The sequence below is a fragment of the Zootoca vivipara genome, chromosome 1, assembly GCF_963506605.1.
Source record: "Zootoca vivipara chromosome 1, rZooViv1.1, whole genome shotgun sequence".
In the NCBI taxonomy this organism is placed as follows: domain Eukaryota; kingdom Metazoa; phylum Chordata; class Lepidosauria; order Squamata; family Lacertidae; genus Zootoca; species Zootoca vivipara.
The window spans coordinates 68,384,225-68,411,469 of record NC_083276.1 but is presented as its reverse complement, the minus strand read 5'-3'; the positions used below and the strand labels follow the sequence as shown (position 1 = coordinate 68,411,469).

At 40.0% G+C, this 27,245-nt stretch overlaps 1 protein-coding gene across 6 annotated transcripts in view; it reads right to left on the bottom strand.

Annotated features, from left to right (window-relative positions):
* The window catches only part of SCUBE2 (signal peptide, CUB domain and EGF like domain containing 2), a 55,499-nt gene that overhangs the window by 27,834 nt on the left and 420 nt on the right, over positions 1–27,245 (bottom strand). For 2 of the 6 annotated variants that reach the window (XM_035119439.2, XM_060275767.1), the window contains exons 2-9: positions 20,586–20,708; positions 17,448–17,573; positions 14,089–14,223; positions 7,474–7,599; positions 5,848–5,964; positions 4,922–5,011; positions 3,365–3,481; positions 2,067–2,189 (exon numbers count right to left, since the gene is read on the bottom strand). In XM_035119439.2, the coding sequence (XP_034975330.1) occupies positions 2,067–2,189; positions 3,365–3,481; positions 4,922–5,011; positions 5,848–5,964; positions 7,474–7,599; positions 14,089–14,223; positions 17,448–17,573; positions 20,586–20,708 (957 nt within the window). Of the gene's footprint in view, positions 1–2,066; positions 2,190–3,364; positions 3,482–4,921; positions 5,012–5,847; positions 5,965–7,473; positions 7,600–14,088; positions 14,224–14,909; positions 14,996–17,447; positions 17,576–20,585; positions 20,709–26,929; positions 27,028–27,245 lie in introns of those variants that run through there. The other 4 variants (XM_035119476.2, XM_060275759.1, XM_035119491.2 and 1 more) reach the window with 4 other exon arrangements.

Here is a 27,245-nt window from a genome sequence, read left to right as displayed (position 1 = left end):
ACATTTATATACTAGGAAAGCTGGATGAAAAGAAAAGTACTGGATTTTTTTTAAAAAAAGTACTGGATTTTAAAACACAATGAGGCAGTTAGTATATCAAATGTGGCAAACCAAAAAGTAGAACTGCTTTTCAAGTGAATTCTTATGCTTTTTTAGACCACTGAAAACACTTTGTTATAAGGTAGCCGAGACCAGGCAAAGAGGAAACAATATTTATCAAGCAATACTTACGGTAACTTTCCTTCTTCTTTTTCCTACTGACTTAACATTATAAAACATTGGTCTACTGATTAAAACGCCACTGACTGCTGAATAATAAAGTGGTTCTTTGTATCTCTGGACAGGCAAAATATAGTAAGCTGATAGCCAGCAGGTATTTTCTAAAAATAGAGGTGTTGGAACTTGAGGTTCTTTAGAAACTTTCCCTAGCCAACCAACCTTCCTAATAATCCAAGTAGGGAGGTGACAGCAAGGAAGGAAGGAAGGTGCAGTTGCTCAGAGGAAAAGAAAAAAGTAGTATTTATTGCATCGCAAGGGCCAAACTAAACATTACACACAGATGCATGTAACATCATTCTGATTGTCCTTTAAAAGATGAAAAAGACAGTTTGGAGGCAGGTGTGGGGAGGTGAGATTGAAATAGTTGTGAAGGTGTGCCTTTTCTCACCTGCTATTTCCACTCTCCACACTGCCTCTTAAAACTCCAACACAGATTTTAATAAATATTTTCTTGACTTTAAAAAGGAGGTCACTGCTCCAGAGGAAATTTGGGAAAATGGAAAAAGGCACAGGGAAAGTGGTAAAGTACCCCCTCCCCTATCAGTTCTCTAATCCCAACCACCCCCTAGAAGTGGCTCTTTCCATTTTAACCATACATTTTTTGTGGAATGCCTTGGTTTATCCCGAATACACCATCTTGTTGGTACTTAATACAACTGCTATATAACATTTAATACTGAAATCATTGTCCTAGAAATAACGGGACGTGGGTGGCGCTGTGGTCTAAACCACTGAGCCTCTTGGACTTGCCAATCGTAAGGTTGGTGGTTCGAATATGTGTGACGGGGTGAGCTCCCGTTGCTCTGTCCCAGCTCCTGACAACCTAGCAGTTCGAAAAATCATACTAGCGCGAGTAGATAAATAGGTACTGCTGTGGCAGGAAGATAACAGTGTTTCCATGCGCTCTGGCACTCCTCATGGTGTCCCAATGTGCCAGGTGCAGTTTAGTCATGCTGGCCACAAGACCCGGAAAGCTGTCTGTGGACAAACGCTGGCTCCCTCAGCCTGAAGAGAGATGAGTGCCGCACCCCATAATGGAATTCGACTGGACTTAACCGTCCAGGGACCCTTTACCTTTTCACTTTACCTTTTACATTTTCTAGAAATAACCCAGTCATATGGAGGCCAGAAGGTGAACATTGTACATAGACAACACCCAGATGGAGGCTGACTTCAGGGATTAAAAGTTAAGTAATGGGTAGAAAAACGAATAATAGGTAGGTGCACAAAATACTGTATTCAACTAGCACTTGTGTAGGTTTTTAAACTGTTAACATTTTGTTATTTGTCTTAGGAAAAAAAATAGCCTACTTCAAACACAAATTTGAACAGTAGCAAAATTTTAATTAAATACTGTAATGAGCTAACTACTGATCATTCCAGCAAGAATGTGGTTGGTAAACAGATTAGGTGGAAAGATGAGAGGCTTAATACTAAAACAAATCGTATCCAAATGGTACTTTCACTTGAACTCTCATAAATTTTACATTTCTTATTTGTCATGCTACATCTTATCTTTGAAAAAAAAACAACCACCAAAAGATAAAGAACAGTGGATTGAGTTTTGGGTTCTTGGTGATCAGTTCTGCTTTGCGGAATTCATTGTCTTCATAAATGGTTGTCTAAAAAATGGATTAATGCACTTACTAAACCTGACAGAAGCTGAGTCAGGAAATAAATTCAACTCCAGAACATTATTTCTGGAATTCATTAGCACCTCATTACTATCTACATGCTCAAACTGTTCCAAACATATTTATATTTTTATTGCTTGCCCCTGCACATACCTTGACAAGACTTTTCATCAGTTAATAATTTAAAGCCTTTTTTGCAGCTGCAATCAAAACTACCAATTGTGTTTCTGCAAAAGTGATCACATCCACCGTTACTGGCCTGACATTCATCAATATCTGTAAATAAAGAAACAAAGGATACAAAGATTGATTTCCTTTTCTTGACAGATCCTAAAACAGGTAAATACCGTAAATATCAATGATTTTCTGAGTGCTCCTCCCAACTCCTTATACAGCAACCATTACTGTAGATTCTCTATCTTTATAAAACAAAAAACAAAACCCTGCTAGGCCACAAGAATTCTAGTTTTGAGTACTGTAATTATATAACATTTTAATATTTAAATTATATAACATTCAGGAAATATCTGAAGGCAGCCCCATATAGGGAAGCTTTCAAGTTTTATTATGCTTTTATATATGCTGGAAGCCGCCCAGAGTGGCTGGGCCCGCTGGGGCAACCCAGTCAGATGGGTGGGGTACAAATAATGAATTGTTGTTATTGTTGCTGTTGTTGTTTAAAAATAGTTTTAAAAGTACTATCACACTGGACTTAAGTCAGATTCCCACTGATTAAACCTGTACACTAAAGTACCAGGAGAAATAAAGTTAATTTATTAAAGGTTCCTATGAGGCAAGAATGCATAGCTACAAAGGAGGCTGCCTGTGACAATTCTCAATGATTCTCTGTTCTGGTCTATCAGCCTCTGATACGGCTGGGCAACTCTGCTGAATTAAGTATGGCAGGATCGTTTTGTGACTCCTGGGGCACAGAGGAAGCAGATTTATCTGCCCTCAAGAGGAGGTGCCCACAGAACCAGTGACACATGCAGAAACAAGAGGTTAAGGGGAACTTAAAAAAACCTTGCACATTGTTTTGTGACATATTGGTTTGCCTGATACTTATAGTGTCATAAATTAAATTATGGAAGGTGGGTAGTTCATTCTTACACCTTCTTCTTGCAACCCATTTTGGTTCTACATGGATGGAAGAAAAGTCAGACAATGCGATGCACATGCCCAAGAGCCCCCAGCCAATTGCCAATTCTGGGTTATGTTTACTATGTATTTTAGACCTGTGCGTCTCCCTATATGAACTCCCTAAACACCCATTTCTAACTGTTTGAAAGTGGAGACTATTTAAAGGACCATATGCAAATTACAGCTGACTTCCCATTTCAAAATTTTTGCTTGTTTTCTTAATAATTTACAAATGGCAAGGTTTTCATTGGGATGCTGCAAAAGCAGCAATTTCTATATGCACATTGCAAAAAAAGAGGTCTAAACTCTACCTTTGCATGTCTTCCCATCAAACTGAAGGGTAAATCCAAGAGGACAGCTGCAATGAACACCTGTTGAGGTGTCTTTACAAGTGCGATCACAGCCACCATTATTTACTGCACATGTTTCTAAGGAAAGGAAATAAAATCTGGCATTTGCAGAAGGAAAAACTAAAATAGAATTTAAAAGCAGCATGTGGTATTTGATCTTTTCTAACTCAATTACTTCCATTCTAACTTGCCAATTTTAAATTAATATATGAACAACTTTGTTACAGCAAACTTAAATTATAGCTTCAAAAAAATTTAATAGAAGATGTAACAACTGTAGCCAAATGTAAAGAAGGGGGAAAGCAAAGCCATGCTCACTGGCTCAACCCCATCTGCTGGGTCCCCGTTGCTGGTCCTGCCATCCTCCACATTTTGGAGGGCAAAGGACTGCAGTGGGGAACCTATTATGCTCATGTCAGGCACTTTGTAATTTAGACTCCTGATCAGGCAATGGGAGATATTACAGGGAGGGTAGGGCCAGGGAGCTCATCCCGCTCTTCACTTCACTATGTGAAGGCATGATGCCTGCATAAGATCCTGTGGGATGGACAACTGACTACATTCACCAAAGGATATGGACTCAGGCTTCATGTTTCCATGCCAGAAGGTGCACCCTGTTCACTCAAATGTAAAAGAGCACTTGATCTATTGCACTCTAAGTCAAGTGAAGGTGAATGGATGTATTGAAGAAGAGGGTGTGCTTAACCACATTATCCTCAGCAGGCCACAGGTTTTTTTGGAGCAAATTAAGAGAAAGAACATGCCTTAATTAGGAAAATAACATTTTAAGGTCTTTAAATTAAGATATGGATTCTCATATGCTGCAGAATAGATGAATAGGCTTGAAATTTAAATTAATGTGAACTCAATTCCTGGCCTTTGTACAGAACTGCAGCTATGGCCCAAAATATGGCTATTCCTCCCCCCCCCCCCCGAGGCAGACCAGCAGACCGGAAAGTGGAATGGATTCAAATCACAGTCTTAGGACTGTATCCTCTGCTTCTTTACAAAGTCTCCTTGTCTGGGACGCTTCCTAAAGCACAATATTTGAAGGCAAGTCCTATTTTATTTCAATAGAATTCCATTTAAATCAAGGGTGCTTGATCATTCCTCATTGTACATGATTCTACATCCTTAGCCTCATGGCATGACTTGGGGGGGGGATTCTCTCTTAAATTGCCAATAACCTCCTTTCATAAAGATAATTCTATATGCTACTACAGATTTCAAACTTAGCACAAGTAGGAAAGGTATAATCCCCTGTGTGAATGCATAACTGCATTTGCATGAATCTGTGAGATACTTGACAAAGGGAAAAAACATGATACACGGTTCAACAGAATATTGAACAGTCTTGCCGAGAATTTCCCACGCTAAACTGTACCAGCGTGGGAAAGCAGGAAAAATTTCCATTGACTTTATTCAGTAGAATGGGTAAAAGAACTGGGAAAATGGTATTTCACAAAGGAAGGTTTGGTAAGTTATCAGTGTAAACTATCAGACTAGAGCACTTCTTACCCATGAGCAGTCGCCGTTTCACCCGCTTGTCTACATCAGCTCCCGCTGTTGCATTGCTTTCAGAGAGCTCAGTTGTAGCTTCCTCTCTCTCTTTAAAAGCGAAAGAAAAATAGTATCATAATTGGACCTACATGCATCATCATTACTTAGTGGGATGAGATGCATAACTGGAATATAGCAATTGAAGAGTATACCTTGTTCAAAATGAATAACACTTTTTTAAAAAGAATGTTTCCACGTTTAAAAGTATCCTTTGAGTCTCTCTCCTTCCATTTGACTCACATTGAGAACACTGTTAATGCAGGACTGAATGCAGAAGAGCAGTGTGATGTATAGTCTAGCCAAGGCACAATTTACATCTTCATCACAAAGTGGTTTAGGTAAGGTAATTTTCTAAGGAAAGGGTTGTAGCTCAAGGATAGAGTGTCTGTTTTGCCCACAGAAGGTCTCAGGTTCAATCCCAGGCATCGCCAGCAAGGGCTGGGAAGGTCCCCTGCCTGAAACTCTGGAGAGCTGCTGCCAGTCAGTGCAAGCAATACTGGACAAGTCTGACTTGGTTGAAAGCAGCTTCTTATGTTATACAAACACCAATGAAAACACCAGTAAAGCCAATGAAAACTCTGCAACTGCTACTGAGAAATATTTTAAAGGAAAACAAAAGGGAGAAAATATAACTCCAGCAAAGTTCTTTTCTCAATTGGAGTCTGGAGGATCAACATATTGTTGTTGTTTTTTGTTATAAACAGACCCCCTTTCCTTCCAAAACCAACCATTCAAAGTTGCCTAATCAGATGTGGGGCATGGTTCTCACTTTGAAAGGTACAGTTTGACCAGCCAGCCATTTCTGAGCAAAATACACAGAGATGGCTAAAGGCTGATGTCATATATATTTTGTCTAACTGAAAAGAATTCAAGTGCTTACATACCAAGGCAAGTTTTTCCATTGGAATGCAGCATGTATTCTTGATGACACCCACAAACAGGTCCATCATCAGCATCTTCACATGTATGCTGGCAACCACCATTCCCATGGTTGCAAGTCACTAAAAAGAAGACATAAAACTGAGTTTCAGAAGCATTTGCAACGCCTATGGAAATCTGCAGCTCAGGGAGACTGTATCTTGAATATTATATCTTTGCCCTCCATGCATTTGGCATTCCTATGAACTATTTTATCAAGAATTTCATCTGTTGTGTATGTACTTTGACACAATTACCAAACCAAAGTTAATTATAACCACGGGCAACAAACAAATTAAACACTCATTGACATGCCTGCTTTTAACTTACTTAACAATTTAAATTAATTTAACAAAATTAAATTAATTATACTATACTAGTTTTACATTTAAATTGTTTTTATTTAAATAGTTCATAATTGATGAAGCAATTTAAATCCATTAAATGAAATCAAATTAATTATACTAGTCTTACATTTTAATTGATTTCATTTAAATGGTTCATAATTGATGAACCAATGAAAAACAACTATCATGCTAATTCAGCAGGTGACATTTCCAGGAATATTTGATCCAAGAATAGTAGTTTAACACAGCTAAACAGCTAATCTGATCAGAAGTTCACCTTAACAACAATGTATCTGAATTCAAAGCTGAACACAGGTAGCTCCTAATTTTATATGTGGGGAAAATCCATTGCCAGAAAGCAGCTCTGATCAAGAGCTGCATATTCCAGCGTATAAGACGACTGGGTGTATAAGACAACCCCAACTTTTCCAGTTAAAATATTGAGTTTGGGATACACTCGCCGTATAAGACGACCCCTGACTTTTGAGAAGATTTTCCTGGGTTAAAAAGTAGTCTTATACGCAGGAATATACAGTAGTCAAAACTCAACACTAACTTCTTTCAGCGATAAAATATTGCAGTGCATTAAAGACTACGAGAATTTTGGTGCCATGGTCTGCTGCAGAACTTCATTGCATGCACCTTAAATCTGTTCTTTCTTTAAAAGTGCCTCAAGGAGCTCTGATATTTTTACAGTAACGGACCATAGAAAACTCCGAGAACAGCCCACAGTTTCCCTAGGAGCCGGGAAGTAGGTGGGCTAGAAAAAGTCTTCAGGCAGTGAGAGAACCAAGCATAAACAAAGGATAGAGAAAGATGACCAGCAGTTCCCCTTTCTGTGTGAGTGTATGTGGGTGACTGTGAAAAATTGTGCTTCCTTCCAGCTTTATCTGCTTATAGGTTGTTCTTTGGGGTGGGAGAGTAGGCTGGGCTTAAGAATTCCCAACAGGCAGAACCAGGCTGCTGTCTTGTGGTGAGCCTGGCTGTAAAGATACTGTTCTAGTAACTGCTATTAATTAAAACAGCCATTTCATCATAATCTCTAAAGGTTTTGAGAGCTGAAATGATGTTTTTGTACAGTGCCATGTTGAATATCTACTAGTTTAATACCTTATCCCACCAAACTGAATTTTAGATAGCATCATGCCTGCAAACGAAGCCCCACATTAACTATCAGCTACAGGAATGCCATAACTCTACTTGTTCGCCTTGAGAAACTGTAAGTAAGTGTAGAATGTTGCATACAAATGCAGCCTCTCTGGTTTCTGGCCAGTTCAAATCCAGGTCTGCATTCACAGGCCACTCCTCCTTTCGGTGCTTCTTTGCAGATATGGGCACAGCCATGATTTTTATTCATACAGCTCATACCTTCTGCAAAAACAAGAGGGTGCATCAGTGTTCTTTGTGACTTTAAATGCAGATGACACATTCTAGACAAAAAAACTGTTTAAATAGGTGACGCATTCTAGACGCGAACTATTTAAATAAGTACCAGATGGCCTTGAAACAATCTATCTTATTCAAACAAAGAATCCTGGATATTTGTACAGCAAGAGTAAAACCTGAATATGCAACACCACCACTTAATATTTTTCTGTGTGCTATGCTAGATAACACAGGGTAACACTCCCCCTGAAGACACAAGTTTGCAGTTTGGGTGTACTTCTGCACTCAGCCCTGAATGTCTAGCTCTCTGAAATTAAAGCTAGTGCACCAGTTCATCCCGTCCCTTGAGTTGTCTGATTTGGCCTCTGTGACACATGCCTTAATTACATCCCATTTGGATTACAGTCGTACCTCGGGTTACGAACACCTCGGTTTGCGAACAGTTCGGGTTACGAACTGCGCAACCCCGGAAGTGTTTTCGCCCCGCGCGTGTGCGCAGAAGTGGCGCACGCGGCCTGCGCATGCGCAAAGCGCATAAATCACAAAAACCACGCTTTGCGCATGCGCAAAATGGCGCTTCGGGTCGCTTCAGTTTACGAACTGCGATCCGGAACGGATCGCGTTCGTAACCCGAGGTATTACTGTACTGTAATGGGGCTGCCTTTGAAAAGTGCTCAGAAACTTCAACCGGCTCAAAGAGCTGCAGCCAGATTGCTGACCGGGGCAACCACATCCCACCTGGACTCATACCCAGCTATGGTGCTGAGGGAGAGGTTAGAGAAATTGTTTTAAAGTACAGTGGTGCCTCGCTAGACGAAATTAATTTGTTCCACGGGTCAATTCGTGTAACGAATTTTTCGTCTAGCGAGTTGCGGTTTCCCATAGGAATGCATTGAAACTTAATCAAGTTTTGCAAGACGAAGCGGTGGCCATAGAAAACCTTGTCGTATAGCGAGGCAACCTCCGATCAGAAAATCCTTTCGTCTAGCGAAATTTTCGTCTAGCGAGTCACCACTGTAGTTAAACCTTTTTTGTGATCTAATTTCTTTTACATGTCTATTAAATATTATTTATTTTAATGGAACCATTACTAAATATTAAATTTAATTTCCTGTGATTCAGGTATCTATGCTCCACATAGCAATGGCTGACCAGAATTCACTACAAACCAATGTGTTCTTGATGACAATGAATACCGGTAATGTCCCATTAGCTGACTTCCTTGCCCCTTCCAGACACCTCATAAAACCATTTTGTGGTTTGTCTCCAACAGTTGCAAGCTGTTCACACTCTAACACCCAGTTACCTGGAGGAAACAGGGATTGTCTTCCAAAATCATGCTGCCAAAACCTGAAGTCAATTAAACGATGAATAATCATTCCCTGGGTAACAGTTTTAAAAGACCCTCTTTCAGTGTGCCACTAATTAGCAGCAATCTATAGCCTTCTTTGGTGTTTTAAATACTGAATTGTACTGTGATTAACCTATGCTTGCATGTGATTAACCTATACTATACTAACATTTTACTAGCTAGTATAAAAATAAATCTAGGTAGCAATAATAGGCCACTACTGGTTTTAAATAAATGCTCAGACAGTTTTACTGGCCGAATCCCTTGCTTCAGGCTGTAGAACAAACTCAATATCAGAACCTACCCCTTTCTAAAAATAAAGGTCCCTGCCAAGAGCCATAAAAAAAATTCTTGTCCCCTCAGGTCAACTTTCCCTTTTTACACTCAGAAAACCCTTTCCATATCTATTCACCTGCCAAGGAATACCTGCATGTTCATCATTCACTGCCTGCACATTACAAGGGTTTCTGCAGTGTTTTAATATTAATGTACATTAATGTTGCATCAGGGGTATGTGTGGACTACAGCAGGCATGTCCAAAGTCTGTCTCGGGGCCTAATCCGGCCCGCTGGTCTGTTTAATCCGGCCCCTGTGGCAGTTTATTTCCTGGGGTAAAAATCCCCCCAAAATCTCAACATCATTCCTAAAAAAAAAAGGTCTACAACTTCAGTTGGCCCTTTGGTCGGCTCCCACGGCCCTTCACTTCATCAAATCTGGCCCTCTTTGAAAAAAGTTTGGACACCACTACAGCAGAAATGTGGGTTTCAGTAGGTGTCCTGGTATTAGTTCCTTTGGCCACAGTAGATGCTGCCGCCTCCCCCTTGATTTTATGTTTCAGAGGCAGACCTACCACAGAGGAATAATATCTAACTGCATTGCATACATAAGCTTCTGTTTTTGCATTTGAACTTACTGCTGTAGCAAAGCCTTTCAGCTGCGGTGGTACCTAGAAGTGTGTGTTACCAACTGGTGGAAAAACTGCAACTGGGTGTTGCTGAGTTTTGTTTGTTTGCTTATGTTTGCTGTTGTGTTGCTGGAAAACAAGCATTCTTGGCCCAGATAGAATGATTATTGTAACAGATGACATTGTGGTTGTGTAAGCATCAGAGGTATGGCGTCAGAGTGTATGGCATTACTTAAAGGCAATTCATATGTTGACTTCCAAACCCACCCACAACTTTCTGAATACCCTGTTAATGCCTGTTTAAAATGCACCTTTGCCCAATTGTTATTTTCTTCAAAAAAAAAAACCCCTGAAGTGTTGGGGGCTCCATTTTGTGTGCACATGCATGTATGAGAGAGGCAGAGAATGAATTCTGCCACTTGGATGCATAGCATCTCCATCTTCTGTTATGTAGGTATGGCAGTTGTTTGCTTGGATGAAATGCTGAAAAGGGGGAATATTCCCTGTGCCCCGCCCCCAATCTCAAGAATGGACTTTTTTACATCGAAAGCTCCTGAAAGAAAGATTAAATGGGTAGTTTTTATTATGATTGTTATCGCTGCTGCTACTACTACTACCGGTACTACTATTACTACTACAATTTGTTATCTTCACCCTAAGGTCCTAGGACAAGTTAACAACAATTAAAACTGTCAATCAGGCAGGAAATGCCTTGGTTTGAAGGTAAGCATATAGATTGATCTGCAGAATTGCTCCTCACAGGATTTCGCCCAACTCTGTTCTGCAGCCACATTATTATTCCAAGAAGACCAATGTGAACTGACAACATGGCCTCTGAAGGCTCTGTAACATTTTAATTAGGCATGCTGTCTTCTTAACACCTCTATTTATGGTTCAGATAGACTCCTTCTAAGGCTGCAGCTTTGGACAACAAAGGAGAGTGCCTACAACGGCTTTGATTATTCTGCTCTGCTGGCTTCTTGATTCCTTTCCCAGAGTGAGAAAACTAACAAGACAATGATGCCTGCAACCCTTCAGAATACACAAAATATCCACATGAAAACTGGCAATCACTATTATGCTGTCAGTCAAGCTCTTTGCATCCCAGAAGATCACAAATTAGCCTTATTAAACTCTAGCGTTTTGTGGAGTTTGGAAGCTTCAACATGCCATGTGATCTGTCTGTTAGCTAAGAGGTGTTTAAGAAGCATTAAGAGAATTAACAGCTTTAGATTTCTGCTAACAGTGTAACTTCTTTGTGCCATTCAGAAACCAATGGAGACATCATTCAAGCAGGTACTTTGGTAAAGTTCACTGAACTCAAACAAACACTTCAAATGCTGAATAGAGACTTGTTTAGTTTTGCATTTGGGGGGGGGGGGTTGTCTTGCACTCATCTACTGAAAGCTATTAAGTGGGAGCAGCACATTCTGAAATACTACAATTAAATAACAACATACTGTATACCCTTTGCTTGACTAGTTAAAGAATGCTTTATTTGAAAAGTAAAATAAATGTAAAATCTACTAAGTTGCTGAAGTTGAAAGCTTATTTAATCATTGATTAAGTGTTTCTATCTTTATTTATGAACAATTTAAAAAAGAGAAATGAAAGAATGTTTCTTTATTGTATTTCCATCCAGCCCTTCCTCCTAATGGAGTCCAGGGCAGCTAACAAAACTGTTAAAAGCAACATAAAACTATTTAAACAAGTAAAATTCATCAACAATTGCAATAGAGCACACAGAAAACCCATTTCTACTTCTACGGAAAGCTCTGGGACTACAACTCCCATCATCCCCTAGCTAACAGGACCAGTGGTCAGGGATGATAGGAGTTGTAGTCCCAAAACATCTGGAGGGCCGAGTTTGCCTATGCCTGTCTTAGTGTCAACAATGTAGGGGACAACTGAATCTCCATAAGAAGGAAGCTACAGAAATGGGGGAATGTGCTACTGTTCTGTAGACTTTGCCCACCAACAGCATCACCAGGATGGCTTCTTCTTCAGATGCTACAGCAGTTTCATCTCTGGAGCTTGCTACAAGACCATTTGTGAAAAGGAGAGAGCTTAGACCCATATCATCAACTTGAATGAGCTGATGAGTGGAGCATCAGCATTTCAAAAGTATAGTATGTATTTGGGAAGTACTATGAGAATCAGATAACTTGTTATGTGATGGATACACAATTTAAAGCAAAACGCTGTGGATTCTAGCACAAACTTTGCCAAGATTAGGAAAGGATAAAAGGCATAAAAAATGCCTAATTCAGCAGTGTTTGAGCTATTTACATCAAGTAGAAGAGGTTGTGTCTCAGTCCATTTCTTCTGGGTATCAGCAACCACAGATTCAAGACATTAGGTTAAGGCGGGTTGGTTGCAAATAAAATAATCCATTCACTGACCTGAAAACAGTTTAACTTCTGAAAAACTTCAATCAACTCAAAATGTGAATCAATGATTCATGGGGATGGATGTTCATGAGATGTGCACAATTTATCTGAAGTTACTTTTCTTTCACATTTACCTATACACAGAATTTTCCATTGGTCCATGTTTCTGCTTTTCCCCAAGCTATGTTATATTTACAGTCATACCTCGGTTTAAGTATGCCTCGGTTTGAGTATTTTCAGTTTAAGTACTCTGCGGACCTGGCTGGAACGGATTAATCCACTTTCCATTACTTTCAATGGGAAAGTTCGCTTCAGGTTAAGTACGCTTCAGGTTAAGTACGGACTTCCGAAACCAATTACACTCATACCTCGGGTAAGTACGCTTCAGGTTGAGTACTCCGTGGACCAGTCTGGAACAGATTAATCCACTTTCCATTACTTTCAATGGGAAAGTTCGCTTCAGGTTAAGTACGCTTCAGGTTAAGTACAGACTTCCGGAACCAATTGTGTACTTAAACCGAGGTACCACTGTACTTCCATTGGCCATTTAGATACTTCTGGTTGTATTATCTCAACACACACTTTAGTTGAAGACTGCACACTATAAAGGCTGGCCTCCTGGTTTGTTTTCTTTTTTAAAAAATGTTTTGGTTTATTAAAGAATGGCTTCATTCTATATTTATCTTTGCCAACTTTGCAAACCTATACACATTTTCACTGTGTTAAACCCAGTCGGGCCTTACTGACTAACCACAGACTCAGTGGAAACTCCCTGATTTAAAACTACCACTTTCAAGTTATTGCCCCCAGGGTCTCTATTAAACTTTCATTCACTGCAGCCTCTAATCAGGGATCCAGTTTCATTTCTGCGTGAAGGATTTACTCATGGTCTTAAAACTAGGAGTTTAAAATAACTCTCCTTACCAAATGCTTAGGTCATGTAGCTTCATGGAAATGGACAATGGCAGTATTCTGTTGCTTCATTTCAATGGGCATGCTTAAGAGAAAGGAAAGCCTCTTCCTCTCCTATCAAGCAGAATCACTTATCTACCACTGGATTGATTCAACCTTCCTTTACACTGGAATCTTTTCCTTATAAAGGAAAAGTTCTCACAGTCAGTCCCCCTGTCCCCTCTGGCACTCTGAAAAGGCAGTAGGACATAGCCAGTTATGGCTCATGCTTTGTGGGATGAAGGGGTAGAATGTCTATTTTGCCACTGACCTATAGTGGGTATTGCTTGCATTCCATCAACCATGTAACTGTGCAATGCAGTCCCAGCTGCCCCTGGTAGACAAAGATGTCCACCAGCAAGGATATGAGATCTCTCACTATTTCAGTAGCTGCTCAGGAGTGCATTTCAGCAGCTTCTATTCCACATAATTCAGCAACAGCAACTTGGTTTAAACATAAACCTAAATGCAAAAAAAACCCCACCAAACAGGTAAGTCTGGCAGGTTTGGGTGTTTTTTTGCTGTTGTTGATGTTTACATATATGTATTATTACATCCCATGTAAACCAGAGGTATTAAAGGCTGGGATGATATAATATATATAATAATTAATAATAATAATTTATTATTTATACCCCGCCTATCTGGGTGGGTTTCCCAGATGTCCTTGAATTTTGAGCATGCCCAGTATGACTTGTTGAAAGACTCACATATAACATACCCAAGTTACCATGTGACTCATTGGAACAACATGCAGAAGCACACTTAAGTAAAGATCATTACTGAGCCATCGACCTAGACGGCTCAATTCAGGATACTTTGTGAGGGAGGGAGGGAAGGTGGGACACCCTTTCTGTTTGGTGGAAGAGAGGCTTTACCTTCTAAACGGTGAATACAGGTATGCTGGTTATCACTGAGGAAGAATCCATCATTGCAAATACATTCGTAGCTCCCTACTGTATTGACACAAACATGCTGGCAGCCTCCATTGTTGAGCAAGCATTCATCCATATCTGAAAAATAATAGGCAGCAGATTTGTGCCAGCTGTTATTTGTCAACACAGCAGCCTGTACTAACCACATAGGAAGTCAATTAAACCATGATGATAATAAAACACCCAATAGGTTGGCCAGTTGTCTTTATTCTCCTTTTCTCCTCGCTGGTAGGATGGGCACAACAGAATTCAACACTACAGGCCTGATCAATATAATAATGATGATGATGATAATAAGTAGAAGAATACAATGATGGTGATGATACTCAAATACTCTTAATGAACATTTCCTAATACAGTATGCCATTTTTATGTAACTCTTTAAAGATATTACCATACTTAAATAAAAATATTTGAGTAGCTTTCAGTGTTTCCAACTATTCCAGGAGGCCTACTTAAGGAAGCAGCCTTAAATTGTAGATTAAGTTCACTTAGGTCTTCCTTACATTAGGACTCAATTACACTTCATCCCGCTTTTCTTTTTACAATAATGTACCAGCATCTGACCAATGGCAACTTCATAATACCCACTTAAGCAACATTTGACTCCCTGGACTGATAAATACGGGATTCCGTAGAAAAAGCAATTTAATGCAGTTTTGTGATACTCAGTACTGCACAATACAAGTAAATAGTTGAAATTGTTGGGAGGATATCCTGAGGACAGAATGCAGGCTGATGACCTAAATGCCGCTGCCTCTCACCTTCTGAAAGCAAGTCTTCTCTCTCTAAGCAGCACTGTCACATCTCTCACTCATACTTTTTATTCCTCATCCATTGTCTGAAAGATCTATTTCAGGTAAGAGTGGGAAGGAGAAGCAAGTCCTTAGATTGGCACCTGGTAAGTCAGGCAATGCTCCAACTATTTATGTGTTAGTTCAGCATATTATCTAGACCCAAAATATGGAATTATTTGTAACATTTGCATGTAGCCTTGTAACATAAAATTCTGGCTGAATGTTAAAAATGCACTTGACGTTTGGTAAGCTTTCTGTGAAAAGGTGCCATTAATTAGGGTTCAAAAGACTGATTGCATTCTGCTGCAACACTAAACCATGCAAAGGCTTATTTTACTTGATGCTCAATATCTATATACCGTAGTTTAGTGTCAACCTAATATCTGTACTTTTTGTAGAGCTTGAGAATATGTTAGCAGGGAGGGAGCATGTAAAGAGGAGGAATGGTAACAGGGAAGTGAAGAGTGAAGTTGTTGAATAAAGGTCAAAGAATATACAGTGGTGCCTCGCTTAACGAATGCCCTGCTTAACGAAATTTCCGCTTAACGAAATGATTTTTCGAGCGGAGGTTGCCTCGCTAGACAAATCTGTTTTACGAAAAATTCGTCTAGCGAATCGCGGTTTCCCATAGGAATGCATTGAAATTCAATTAATGCGTTCCTATGGGCAAAAAAAAATTCAAAAAAAATTCAATGCATTCCTATGTGATTCACTAGACGAATTTTTCATTATAAGAAAAGACCCGTGGAACGAATTAAATTCGTCTAGCGAGGCACCACTGTAATGGAAACCAAGAGGGAAGAGAGACAAGTAGGCGTTTAAGACTTGTCTGCGTGTTTCCAACCATATTCGAAACCAAGAAAAGAATAGACGAAACCAAAAACAACGTAAAGAACAAAGGCTTGTTTTCGTTTTAAAAATGAAAACCGTGTTTCCCTGGAACATAAATTACAGGAAAGGAATCTAAATCTGTGTAAGATTCTATGTAGATAAATGTTCTTTTTCTTTCATTCTGTGTTCCCTTTGGCTTCCCTGATCACTGAACCTAACCCTCCCCAGCAGCTTTAGGAGAGGCTTGTTGCCTTTTGACTCTCTGGCCGATCTTCTCTTGAGATTCGCACACACCTGTCTCCAAGGTGGTTGGCCGCAAACTCTATGGCAAACCTTAGGGTCTGGCACTGAAACAACTTCAAGCAGCGAGTCATTACAAGTAGCAACAATCCTGTAATGTATTCTCCCTCAAAATATCCTTAGGAAGTAAGGAAGAAGACCGGAGAAATTAAATTAAATTAATTAATTGAATCTTAGGGGGAAGGTGGGGAGAGGGTAGGAGAGAGAGAAGCTCATAAGATATTCTGGACCTCCCAAGTCTTGAGGGAGTATTCAAACCATTAGGAATCCCTCCCTCTCACACACAAAACACATGTGTGTATATGTGTGTGTTTCTGATATGCTGTGTCTTATACTTGCCAAGAGTATTGCTACCATTTTCTTCTGACAGGTTTCAACAGCTGCATCAATTTCAACCAAGGACAGCAGCACTTCTTAAATAGGGCTGTAACAGTGGATAGGAGAAGAATGTGGACAAAAGGACTGGTGGGTCAACAGGGTGGGAGGCACAATGGCTATGACCTTTCAGTGCATTTAAATCTTTCTGCAACCCTTTGTGTACAAGAACCCAGGAGCCATACTCTTAAAAGTACAGAATTGTGGGGGAGAGAAATGAGACCATTATACTTTTCCAGGGCAATATTCAACTAACTTTTGCCACTAGAGCAAGGATTAGCACTAGTGTGAGTGATGTCCGTCCTGCTTTGCACACCCAGTGCTGTCCCCAAAAAGCTCTTCCAGAGGGTTAGAGCAGGGTGTCCCCAAACTAAGGCCCGGGGGGCTGGATGCGGCCCAATCACCTTCTAAATCCGGCCCGCGGACGGTCTGGGAATCAGCATGTTTTTACATGAGTAGAATGTGTCCTTTTATTTAAAATGCACCTTTAGGTTATTTGTGGGGCATAGGAATTCATTCATATATTTTTTCAAAATATAGTTCGGCCTGAGGGACAGTGGACTGGCCCCCTGCTGAAAATGTTTGCTGACCCCTGCGGAACCACCAGGGGGGGAAGAGAGGGGGAGAACATTCTGTGGTGCAAGGAGAAATATTTGCACTGACAAAACCTTAGCAGCAGCATTACATTGAATACAACCCAAAAACTTTCCCCATTTTGCAATAATGAGTCAACTGTGCATGAAGCATACTGCTTAGGCCTTTGGTTTGGAAACAATGATCTTCTGGTTCCTTTCTGTCATATTTCTAGGTATGCACTCAAACAGTAGCACCTTCATTTCAGAGATGGCAAAACTCCAAATAACCAAACCACCTTTTAGATGTTTCTCATTAAGATAACATTGCTTTTATTCAACCACCTTAATTTTTTTTTCATGCTCATAAGAAAATATAGGTGGCATTCAGCACTGAGGCTGAAACACATTGCAGCACAATCCTTACCAAGACAATTATGGCCATCCTGAGCCAACATGAAGCCATCATAACACATGCAGCGATAATTGCCTGGAATGTTGAAACATTCATGCACGCAGCCTCCATTGAAGTCATTATCACATTCATCAATGTCTGAGAAATAAAGCAAAAGTCAATATGATGGATGCCTGCTTATTTGCTGTAGACAGGTCATGACATGACTATATTATATAAATGCTAGCAGTTACTGCTATCTTAGATCATATTTGCCTTTCAAATAAAGCAAGTTCAACAGAGTATTGACAATTTCTCAACAGTAACATAATGCATTAACCTTGTTATGTGCTGCTCTAATTTTTTTAAAGAGTTTTACATATCCAGCTGGGACACTCCATTATATGGTGCACAGAGGGAGAAAAATAAGTTATACAGTAAAAGGCTTCTGCTGTAGCAATCACCTGCCTCCCCCCCCTTTTAACCCAAGTCAGATCTTGTAGAAATCTCAGGATAAGTCTAAAATTTAGAAACCAAATTCTTCTCAAAGCAATTTTCCATGCAAAACATGCACAGGCAAGATAAAAGTGAAACCATCAGATTCAAATATTCTAGGCCTGACTCACTTTAATCATGTTTATATGAACATATGTGTATGTGTGTAATCTGAATACAGTGGATTTCTTATATGGTTAGAAGTGGATTTCTTCTATGAAATGATCAACTCTTTAAAAACTCTAAACAAAAATATAGAACCACCCTCAGGCAGTTAATGAACTTGTATGAACTTTTGATTAAAAGGTAAAGGTAAAGGGGCCCCTGACCATCAGGTCCAGTCGTGTCCGACTCTGGGGTTGCGGCGCTCATCTCGCTCTATAGGCCGAGAGAGCCAGCGTTTGTCCGCAGACAGCTTCCGGGTCATGTGGCCAGCATGACAAAGCTGCTTCTGACAAACCAGAGCAGCACACGGAAACGCCGTTTACCTTCCCGCCAGAGCGGTCCCTATTTATCTACTTGCATTTGGATGTGCTTTCGAACAGCTAGGTGGGCAGGAGCTGGGACCAAGCAACGGGAGTTCACCCCATTGCAAGGATTCGAACCACCAACCTTCTGATCAGCAAGTCCTAGACTCTGTGGTTTAACCCACAGCGCCACCTGGGTCCTTTGAACTTTTGATTACCGTATGCCAATTTTTTGGCTCACGCCCTTTCCCATAAACCCATATTGGATTTATTCTTTGCTCTTCATTTAATGAACTTCTGAATGAACTAACCAATTAATCCTTATTCACCTCCTTTATATTTAAGGAACCTGAATGAGCTCTTGACTCAATTTACTTATTAACCATTAACTCTATTTGCCTAACCAACCTTATTGGATGCTCTAGTTATCTCCCGCTTGGATTACTGCAATGCGCTCTACGTGGGGCTACCTTTGAAGGTGACCCGGAAACTATAACTAATCCAGAATGCGGCAGCTAGACTGGTGACTGGGAGCGGCCGCCGAGACCATATAACACCCACATTGACTCCCAGTACGTTTCCGAGCACAATTCAAAGTGTTGGTGCTGACTTTTAAAGCCCTAAATGGCCTCGGTCCAGTATACCTGAAGGAGCGTCTCCACCCCAATCGTTCTGCCCGGACACTGAGGTCCAGCACCGAGGGCCTTCTGGTGGTTCCCTCGTTGCGAGAAGCAAAGCTACAGGGAACCAGGCAGAGGGCCTTCTTGGTAGTGGCGTCCGCCCTGTGGAATGCCCTCCCATCAGAGGTCAAAGAGATAAACAACTACCTGCCATTTAGAAAACATCTGAAGGCAGCCCTGTTTAGGGAAGTTTTTAATCTATGACATTTTATGGTATTTTAATCTTTGCTGGAAGCCGCCCAGAGTGGCTGGGGAGACAAATAATAAATTATTATTATATTATTATTATTATTATTATTATTATTATTATTATTATTATTTCCTGTCTGATTTAAATCACCATTAATCACTTAGAATTGTAGAGTTGAAAGGCATCCCAAGGGTCATGTAGTCCAACCCTCTGCAATGCAGGATGCTCAACTAAAGCATCCATGACAGATAGATATCCAGCCTCTGTTTAAAAACCGCCAAGGAAAGAGAGTCCACTATCTCCCAATGAAGTCCATTCCACTGTTGAGCAGCTCTGTCAGAAAGTTCTTCCAAATATTGAGGCAGAATCTCCTTTCTTTTAACCTAAATCCATTGGCTCGAATCCTACCCTCTGGAGCAGGAGAAAACAAGCTTGCTCCATCTTCCATGTGACAGCCCAGTTTAGATATTTGAAGATGGCTATCGTATCTTCTCTCAGTCTCCTCTTTTCTAGGCTAAACTTACCCAATTCCCTCAAGGCTTGAACAAGAATATTATCTTTTTAAAGTAACCTGAACAAATCCTTAAGAAAACATCTCTATGTATAAGGCTATTGGATGGATTTAATGGGAATCTGGGGTGAGAGGCCACAGTGAAGGAGGTGATCAAAGCCACTTATCACTGAAATAAAAGTAGTTTCCTGTGAGGACTGAAGAAGGGGGTATGTTTTATATAAACTTTATATGATCAAGCTGCTCTGAAATATATGCACTTTAATTTTTAGTCTCTATAAATTATTATGCACATTATAGTATGGCTTTATTAATCGCAATGCATTTTATACTATATGATCAAGCTGCTAGGAACTGTGAGAATATAATTCATTTTAGTCTATGAAAATTTGTTAGTTTTTGTACAATTTGGTATAAAATTACCATGCAGAGGCTGCTTGCTATTGTATTAGTATGGTATTACATTTGTTATTAATTTGTATATTTTAACATATTGTTTTATGGTTATTTTAAGTGTTGCATTGTTCATCTAATCCAACTATGCTATTCATTGGATTATGTTTTGAACTGATTTACCTGTATTTGGTTGTTATTATAATCATGTACCAATTTGCGTTACACAGATGTCCGACTGGTGTTGACAGTGCTTCCTGTACTCAATGTGAAAAAGTTTAAACTGTTAAAAGTTAAAAGTTTAAGTAGTCAGCAACTTAAAGTACAAACATACATATATTTGCTTCTTCAGCATTGTTTATTCAGCTTTAGCTAGTAAGGGTGTGTGTGTGTGACTAAGCATACTTAGTGTAAAACTACAGAGCACATACATACCTTCACACGTCTTTCCTTCTCCACTGTAACCTGGTTTACATGTACACTTGTACAACTTTGGAGTATTTTGACAAATTGCATCTGGGTGGCAATCATCAATCCCTTGGGTACATTCGTCCACATCTGTGAAAAGAAATGCAACACAGTAAAAAAACATGCAGTGGTGTGTCCCACTCAGAAGTTCATAGACAAAATTTGACCTTATGATTTTAAGATGGTTCTGCTTATTACAGTACATCTTCCTCTCATATAGAACTGCTAAATACAAAGCAGAATATACAAATGACTCAGTTACCTCATATCAATTTTATTTACAGTCACAGACCAGCTCACATAATCAAAAATTATAAAACTCAATGATGTAGCATTAAAATTTACACGCCAGGGACGGTACACGTGTATATATTACAGCATTTAGAATATGTAAATTAGAACTGGGTCGCTAAACTATAGCCTAAAATTGCTATTGGGGGCCTTGATCATTGTGGTGACACCACTTGTTCCCTGAGTTTTATGGCAGTCGCACAAAATTTGGCTACTTTATCATAATCTCAGGGTCCTTATCTTCTACAAGGAATTTTAGGCATTGGGATTTGGATTCATTTGAGAAATTTTGCATAACAGGAGAAATGAAAACCCGGCGTATGTCACTGTAGAAACAGCAGCGCAATATAACTTGGGAGGCAGTTTCTACCTCCGACATACCGCAGGGGCAGACTCGTTCCACATATGGTTTACCTGCGAATCTTCCCTGCAGTAAAGTAGATGGCAGTACATTAAATCTAACAAGGGTAAATGCCCGTCTGTATTTAGGTATTTGTAATTTTGACAAATACTTTGCTGGGGAAAATCCTCTCCCATTATCTTTTATGGCTGGATGTTTATTCATCTTGCTCACATGGCATTGCAGTTCCACATCCCAAACTCGTTGGCGGATTATTGCTCTTGCTTTCTCGTAGCCTGTAGCTATCAAGGCCTGTGGGGAGAATCCCAAATCTCTTAGCTTTTCGTACAGTGTGCCTTTCCATTTGGATTGGTAGGGATCCAGAAGGGTTAAGGGTGCCAACCCAACAGGGGAAAAAATAAATTTTAACCAATATGGATCTTTAGAATCCACAACTCAGTTACCTTTACAAAACTTTTTATCATACTAGAACAGATTGAAGGTACTTATGCACGAATCCTTTCCTCTGTCTTAATGAGATCAGGGCCAACCACAGCCAGGAATATTTAGCACTAGCAAAGACACACTTTGGGATGCAAAATAACCACTCTATGGCAGAATTCACATGTAATACTAAGCCATGGTTTGTTTAGACAAAGTGTGGACCAACCATTAGTAACCATGGTTTACTTTCTGGCTGCAAGCCATGGTTTGTTGGCTGACAAATTGTGGCTTGCTTTAACCATGGGTTGGCATTACATCAGAACCCAACAGCCTTATTTAACTACTGTTTGTTTGGCTGTCCCACTTGAGATGCTGACTAAGCTACAGAGACGTAAGGTAAAAGTAGCTGGGAAATGAAATTGCTCACAAGTCTCTAGCTGGTACTTTTCTAGAAGTCCTCACTTTTAATGTACAGCAGTACCTCTTAATTGTACCTAGCAAGCGTCCTCTCCCAACTCAACTGTTTCAGAAACTGTCCCGTACTGTACATATAAGGACTCACAGGACACGCAATCGCTGGTGTCCCAAAACTTATAGTAGATGGTGTCCTAGAGGCTTTAAGTTCAGACCAATTACTAGACAGATGAGAAGGTCAGGGTCTTCACTGATATCTGCTACACTCCAGAGTTGCAGCTGGGGCTTGTGAACAACTTTAGTAAAGAGACTGTGCCTCTCTTAGAAGATGTGCCAGTGAAGGTTCCACCACACTGCTATCCCATGCTGGGAGAAAATGAATGGGAAATCAAAGTAATCACAACTCGCAATCAATGTTTAGGGATGGAACCAAGGATCATGACCTTCTATGACAAGTGTTCTATGACAAATGTTATCATTCTCTTGGACAGGAGGGATGCAACTCCAGGCTACATTACAGGAAGTGGTATCAATGCTCCCAACTATCACCAGTAGTATCACCCTGCCAGGGTAGCAAACTTCAAGAATCTCTGGGCCAGGACAGATGGCAATTTTTTAAGGGCCAAATCAACCCAGCATGCCTTTCTTTGTATGGCACTGGCAGCAGCCCTATCCAAGCCACCCACTAGCGAAGTGCCGACTTGCCTCTACAATTCCAGGAAAAAATCAGCACTCAGTTGAAGCACAGTGAACTCCTTCTACTCCCACTGCAAGGCCCTTTTATGTCTTGGCTGTTCTGTGTCAGAGCAAAATGAACAGAAGCAGCTTGGATTACTAAACCTCCATCGTGTCCTCCTCAGTTGTCTTCTCCCCACCGCCCACCCCAGACAAACAAGCTTCAAATGCTCTTGCCTTTCTTCATAGATAAGCGACTCTATCACATTCCCATTTGGGAAGCCCATGTCTGCACGTTTTCCAGCTCTAGTCCGTTCTGCGGTGTTCCAAATGTGGCACCAACAGATATGTTACCATACAGTACTAGCAGTTTTATTTTCTGTCCCTTTCCTAGTAATACCTAGCATGAACTTGCCTTTTCACCACTGCTGCGCACTACTGCAATTTTCAGTTAGCTACTCAGCATGATGTCAATAACTTTTCACTGTTTAGTCAGACAGTTAAAACCCAATCATTGTGTACATGAGGTTATGATTTGTTGCCCCAGTGTGCATTATCACTTTACACTTACTTATGTTGAACATCATTTAACATTTTGTTGTTCATAAATTTAGCTTGCTAGACTGTGCCCCTAGTTAGCAAAATGGCAACTTTGTGGACCTCACCCAGCTGGAAGAGCTAGGCCAGAAATGGTAGGTACCCGGTAGCTGAAGTTTCCTGAATGTAACCCTGAATGTCTATGCACATTTACGGTACTTACTGATATGCATGAGATGAAAGCAGGTGCATAGAAAAAACTTTAGCCCCCCACACCTAGCAGTGGTTTCATAGTAGATCCATTACCAGCTGGCTATATTCAGGCAGTCAACGCATGCAGGTTTTTCAAGCTAGCTACCATATTTTCATAGCTTGTGAGCTAGTGCAGTTCCCCACAGAGATAGTAGTACTGTACTGATTTCCCAGGGGGGAAAGCCTTGAAAAGTAAATACATTTCAGCTGCAGTATACTGACCAGTTACTGAAGAAATACGACTTTATTTCTGTGACATCACTGTCATAAAATGTGATTGGAAAGAAATACTAACAAATAGCGTTTTATAGAAATGAACATTTAGGCACGTCAGGGCCACAGAAACATTAAACTTTTACTTTCCATTAAACAGATGCTTATTCAATGGTGTGTGTTTTTTAAAACTGTTCCAAAATTAGCTGGTAAGAAGCATCACTCAAGCACATAGTCAGCAGTCACCTTTCCAAAAACAACTCACAAAGGATGTTCACAGCTAAATGATCCAGGCAGGAATTTCAGAGCAGGAAAGCTATGAAGAAGCACAACTCTTGGAGAAAGGATGGAAATGTGTGTGTATAGGATGCTGAAAATTTCTGGGTTGCATGAAAACTTCAGGAAGGAAAAAAAGTGTACCAAACAGAAATAACACATACCTAGCAAGGCACCAAATTTTGCAATATTTGCTTTTTGTTAAAAAAAATTACTTATTAGGAGACATTTATTATTGTGTTAAGATTGAAGAAGTTGGCTACCAGGCAGAGGGCCTTCACAGTGGTTGCACATAGAATGATCTCTCAAGAGAGGGCTGCCTGGCTACTTCTTTGTTTTGTTTTCAGTACTAAACAAAGATCTTTTGTCCCAACCTTTCATAATTAATTTTAGCACTACTGATGTTTTTATATTTGCTTTAGCTGTAGTTTAATATATAGGGTCGTATTCAGCTAATGAGTTTCATTAGCAAAAGTGTGAACAAGGGCTACCACTGGTGATAATGGGCTTCTCCCCTCTTCTTCACATGCACCCCTCAATTGACTAAGGGGGTTAAGACAACCCCCAGAACAGCATGTGAGGGCACAAGAGGAGGGATCACGCCATCTGGCAATCTGAAATGCTTACGCTGATGCACATTTGCCAGTGCCATGGTGCTATGTTGAATTCCTCCCACAGTATTTTCCTTTAATACAGGCTTCCTCAACCTCGGCCCTCCAGATGTTTTTGGCCTACAACTCCCATGATCCCTAGCTCGCAGGACCAATGGTCAAGGATGATGGGAATTGTAGTCTCAAAACATCTGGAGGGCCAAGGTTGAGGAAGCCTGTTTGAATATACTGTATATCACTGGGGGAATTTCTATCGAATGGCTATTTAATAAAATAAATAGGTAAAACAGTTGCTCTTCTTTTAAATAAATGGCAAGCTCTCTCTTTTTGCTCTGTACAGAACAAGTCCGGTAATGCCCTAGGAGGTTCTTCATTAGCATTGTTCTTGCAAGCATGCTGAGAATGCACTATATTTCAAGGTACACATATTCCTATTTTCATGCCAATGAGTGCACTGTATACTTGTATGATTGTGCAATTATAATCTGATGTCACACACACTAAAGAGTCCCTCAGAAAGCTAAAATAGATCTCAATTGTCACAAGTAGGGAAAACAGAGTAGTTATGGCCCAGCCAAAGCAGTAAGTAGCAGGAAAAAGGAACACTCCAGGGGGCAGATAAATGTCACCGAAAAGGGGGTTGGAGAATTAAAATCACTGTTGTAAAAGAGAAGGTTTAGAAGGCAAGAACAGAAAAAGGGTAACCAAATTAACAAATAGAACTATCCTCTTAGATGTAGCTAGAAAATTGCAAGTATTCAGTCACTCAGTCGCTAAAAAAATAAATAATTGATGCTGGTGTCCCAAAGGATGCACTTAGTTGCAAACTGAAAATTAATGGGACCCCTTCATGGTAAGTTCTCGTCACACACTGAATTAAACTCAGTTTGCATCATGACAATTTGATCAGGCGAATTTGCCCTAGAACTGTCACTGACAAAGAGTCCCAACGTCTTAGCAGCAGCAGCAGCAGCAGCAAAACAGGAAAAAAAAGGATCTATATAAAATCGATAGGCAAGAAAACGAAGCAGAAATACTATCAGGAAACAATATGGTCTGCTTATGTAGCATATGCACCAACTGCAAAACAATTTTATATCAAACTGCCAAACATTCACATCATAACTTCCAATGACTGGCATTCCAATTCTCAAAACACTGACTTAGTATTTAAGTCAACAAGATTTACTTGGAAGTATTTTTCCTTTAAATCCACAAACGTGTTTTCAAGTGAGTGTGTTCAGGATCAGTATACTGTACTACTCTGCAAATAAAGTACAAAAAAAACATGCACCAATACCCTAGAATACTTTTTATTTCAACTTACATCATTAAGTGTATCTATCATGGGCCATGATCACCACAGAAAAAGATATATGTACTGCAAATTTCATTTAAATCTGCAAGATAAACTATCATATTTCCATGTAAGTCTACTTAAAAAGCAACAACTGCAAAAAAATGCATGAAATACCTCATCAAAGTGCAACAAATGTAAATCTAGTTATTCTACCTGCTTTTTTCCTGTGAAATGTGTTTACTCAAAGTAATTTTTTTAAAAAAAAAACTCAATAAAATACAACAGGCTTTAAGTACAGTAGTGGCAACAGTGTAAAAAATAAACTTAATATTTAATCAAATTTGATTATTCTATATCAACATCTTTACATTTTTTCAGTGGTTTGGTATATGTTTTAGCAATACTGTACTTACTTTCTAGTAGGGTGAAAACATTAAAACAAACACTATTTCTCCCATAGCCAAAAATTGTATATCATAGCCCACGTTACAAATCAATGTAAGCCAATAATTTTTCCCAGTTAGAAGTTATCACATCTATTTGTACACCAAGCGTATTTTATGCATTATGCAACACACACTGAGAACTCAATTCTACAAAGTACTGCAGCTGAAAACCTTTGGGTGCACTGTACTATTAACACTACAGTCCATATATGTCTACTCAAAAGTAAGCCCCCCTCCCCCCCTGCATTCAATTGGGGCTCTTTCCGGTAACCATGTACTGTATACTATGGGCTGCAGCCTTAGCTTTTCGTACTAATTTTAGTCAATTGGTTTTTTAAAAAAACTGGTAGATGGGACAAGCCCTTCTCTACAACGTAAGGAAAGTTACAATATGTGTAAGCTTTTATACCTGCATATAAGCAAAAGACCTATTGTCTTGCTCTCCAAGAGCTTAATTTTTTGGGCAGAACGCAGCCCATTTATCAGAGCTATCAGCCTACTACTGTACTTACAAAAGCTCATACCACCACCATCGCTTCTCCAACGTGCCACGGCATTTTGTGGCAACAGCAGCAGCAAACTGACAGGTCTAATCTCCTGAATTACTGGAACTTAGAGACACTGAAATCAATGGAACTAGACTACAAATGACTGTGTACTGTAAACACGGCACAGGCTCTTGCAGCAGCAGCAGCAGCAGCAGCAGCAGCTGCAGCCAGCGGAACAACTCGTGTTGTTTGTGTGGTGGAGCGCGGCCAACGATAATGCCCATCGTATGCAGAGATTAGCTTGGGCTTTCCCAACTATCCCGCGAAGCCTGTGCGTGCG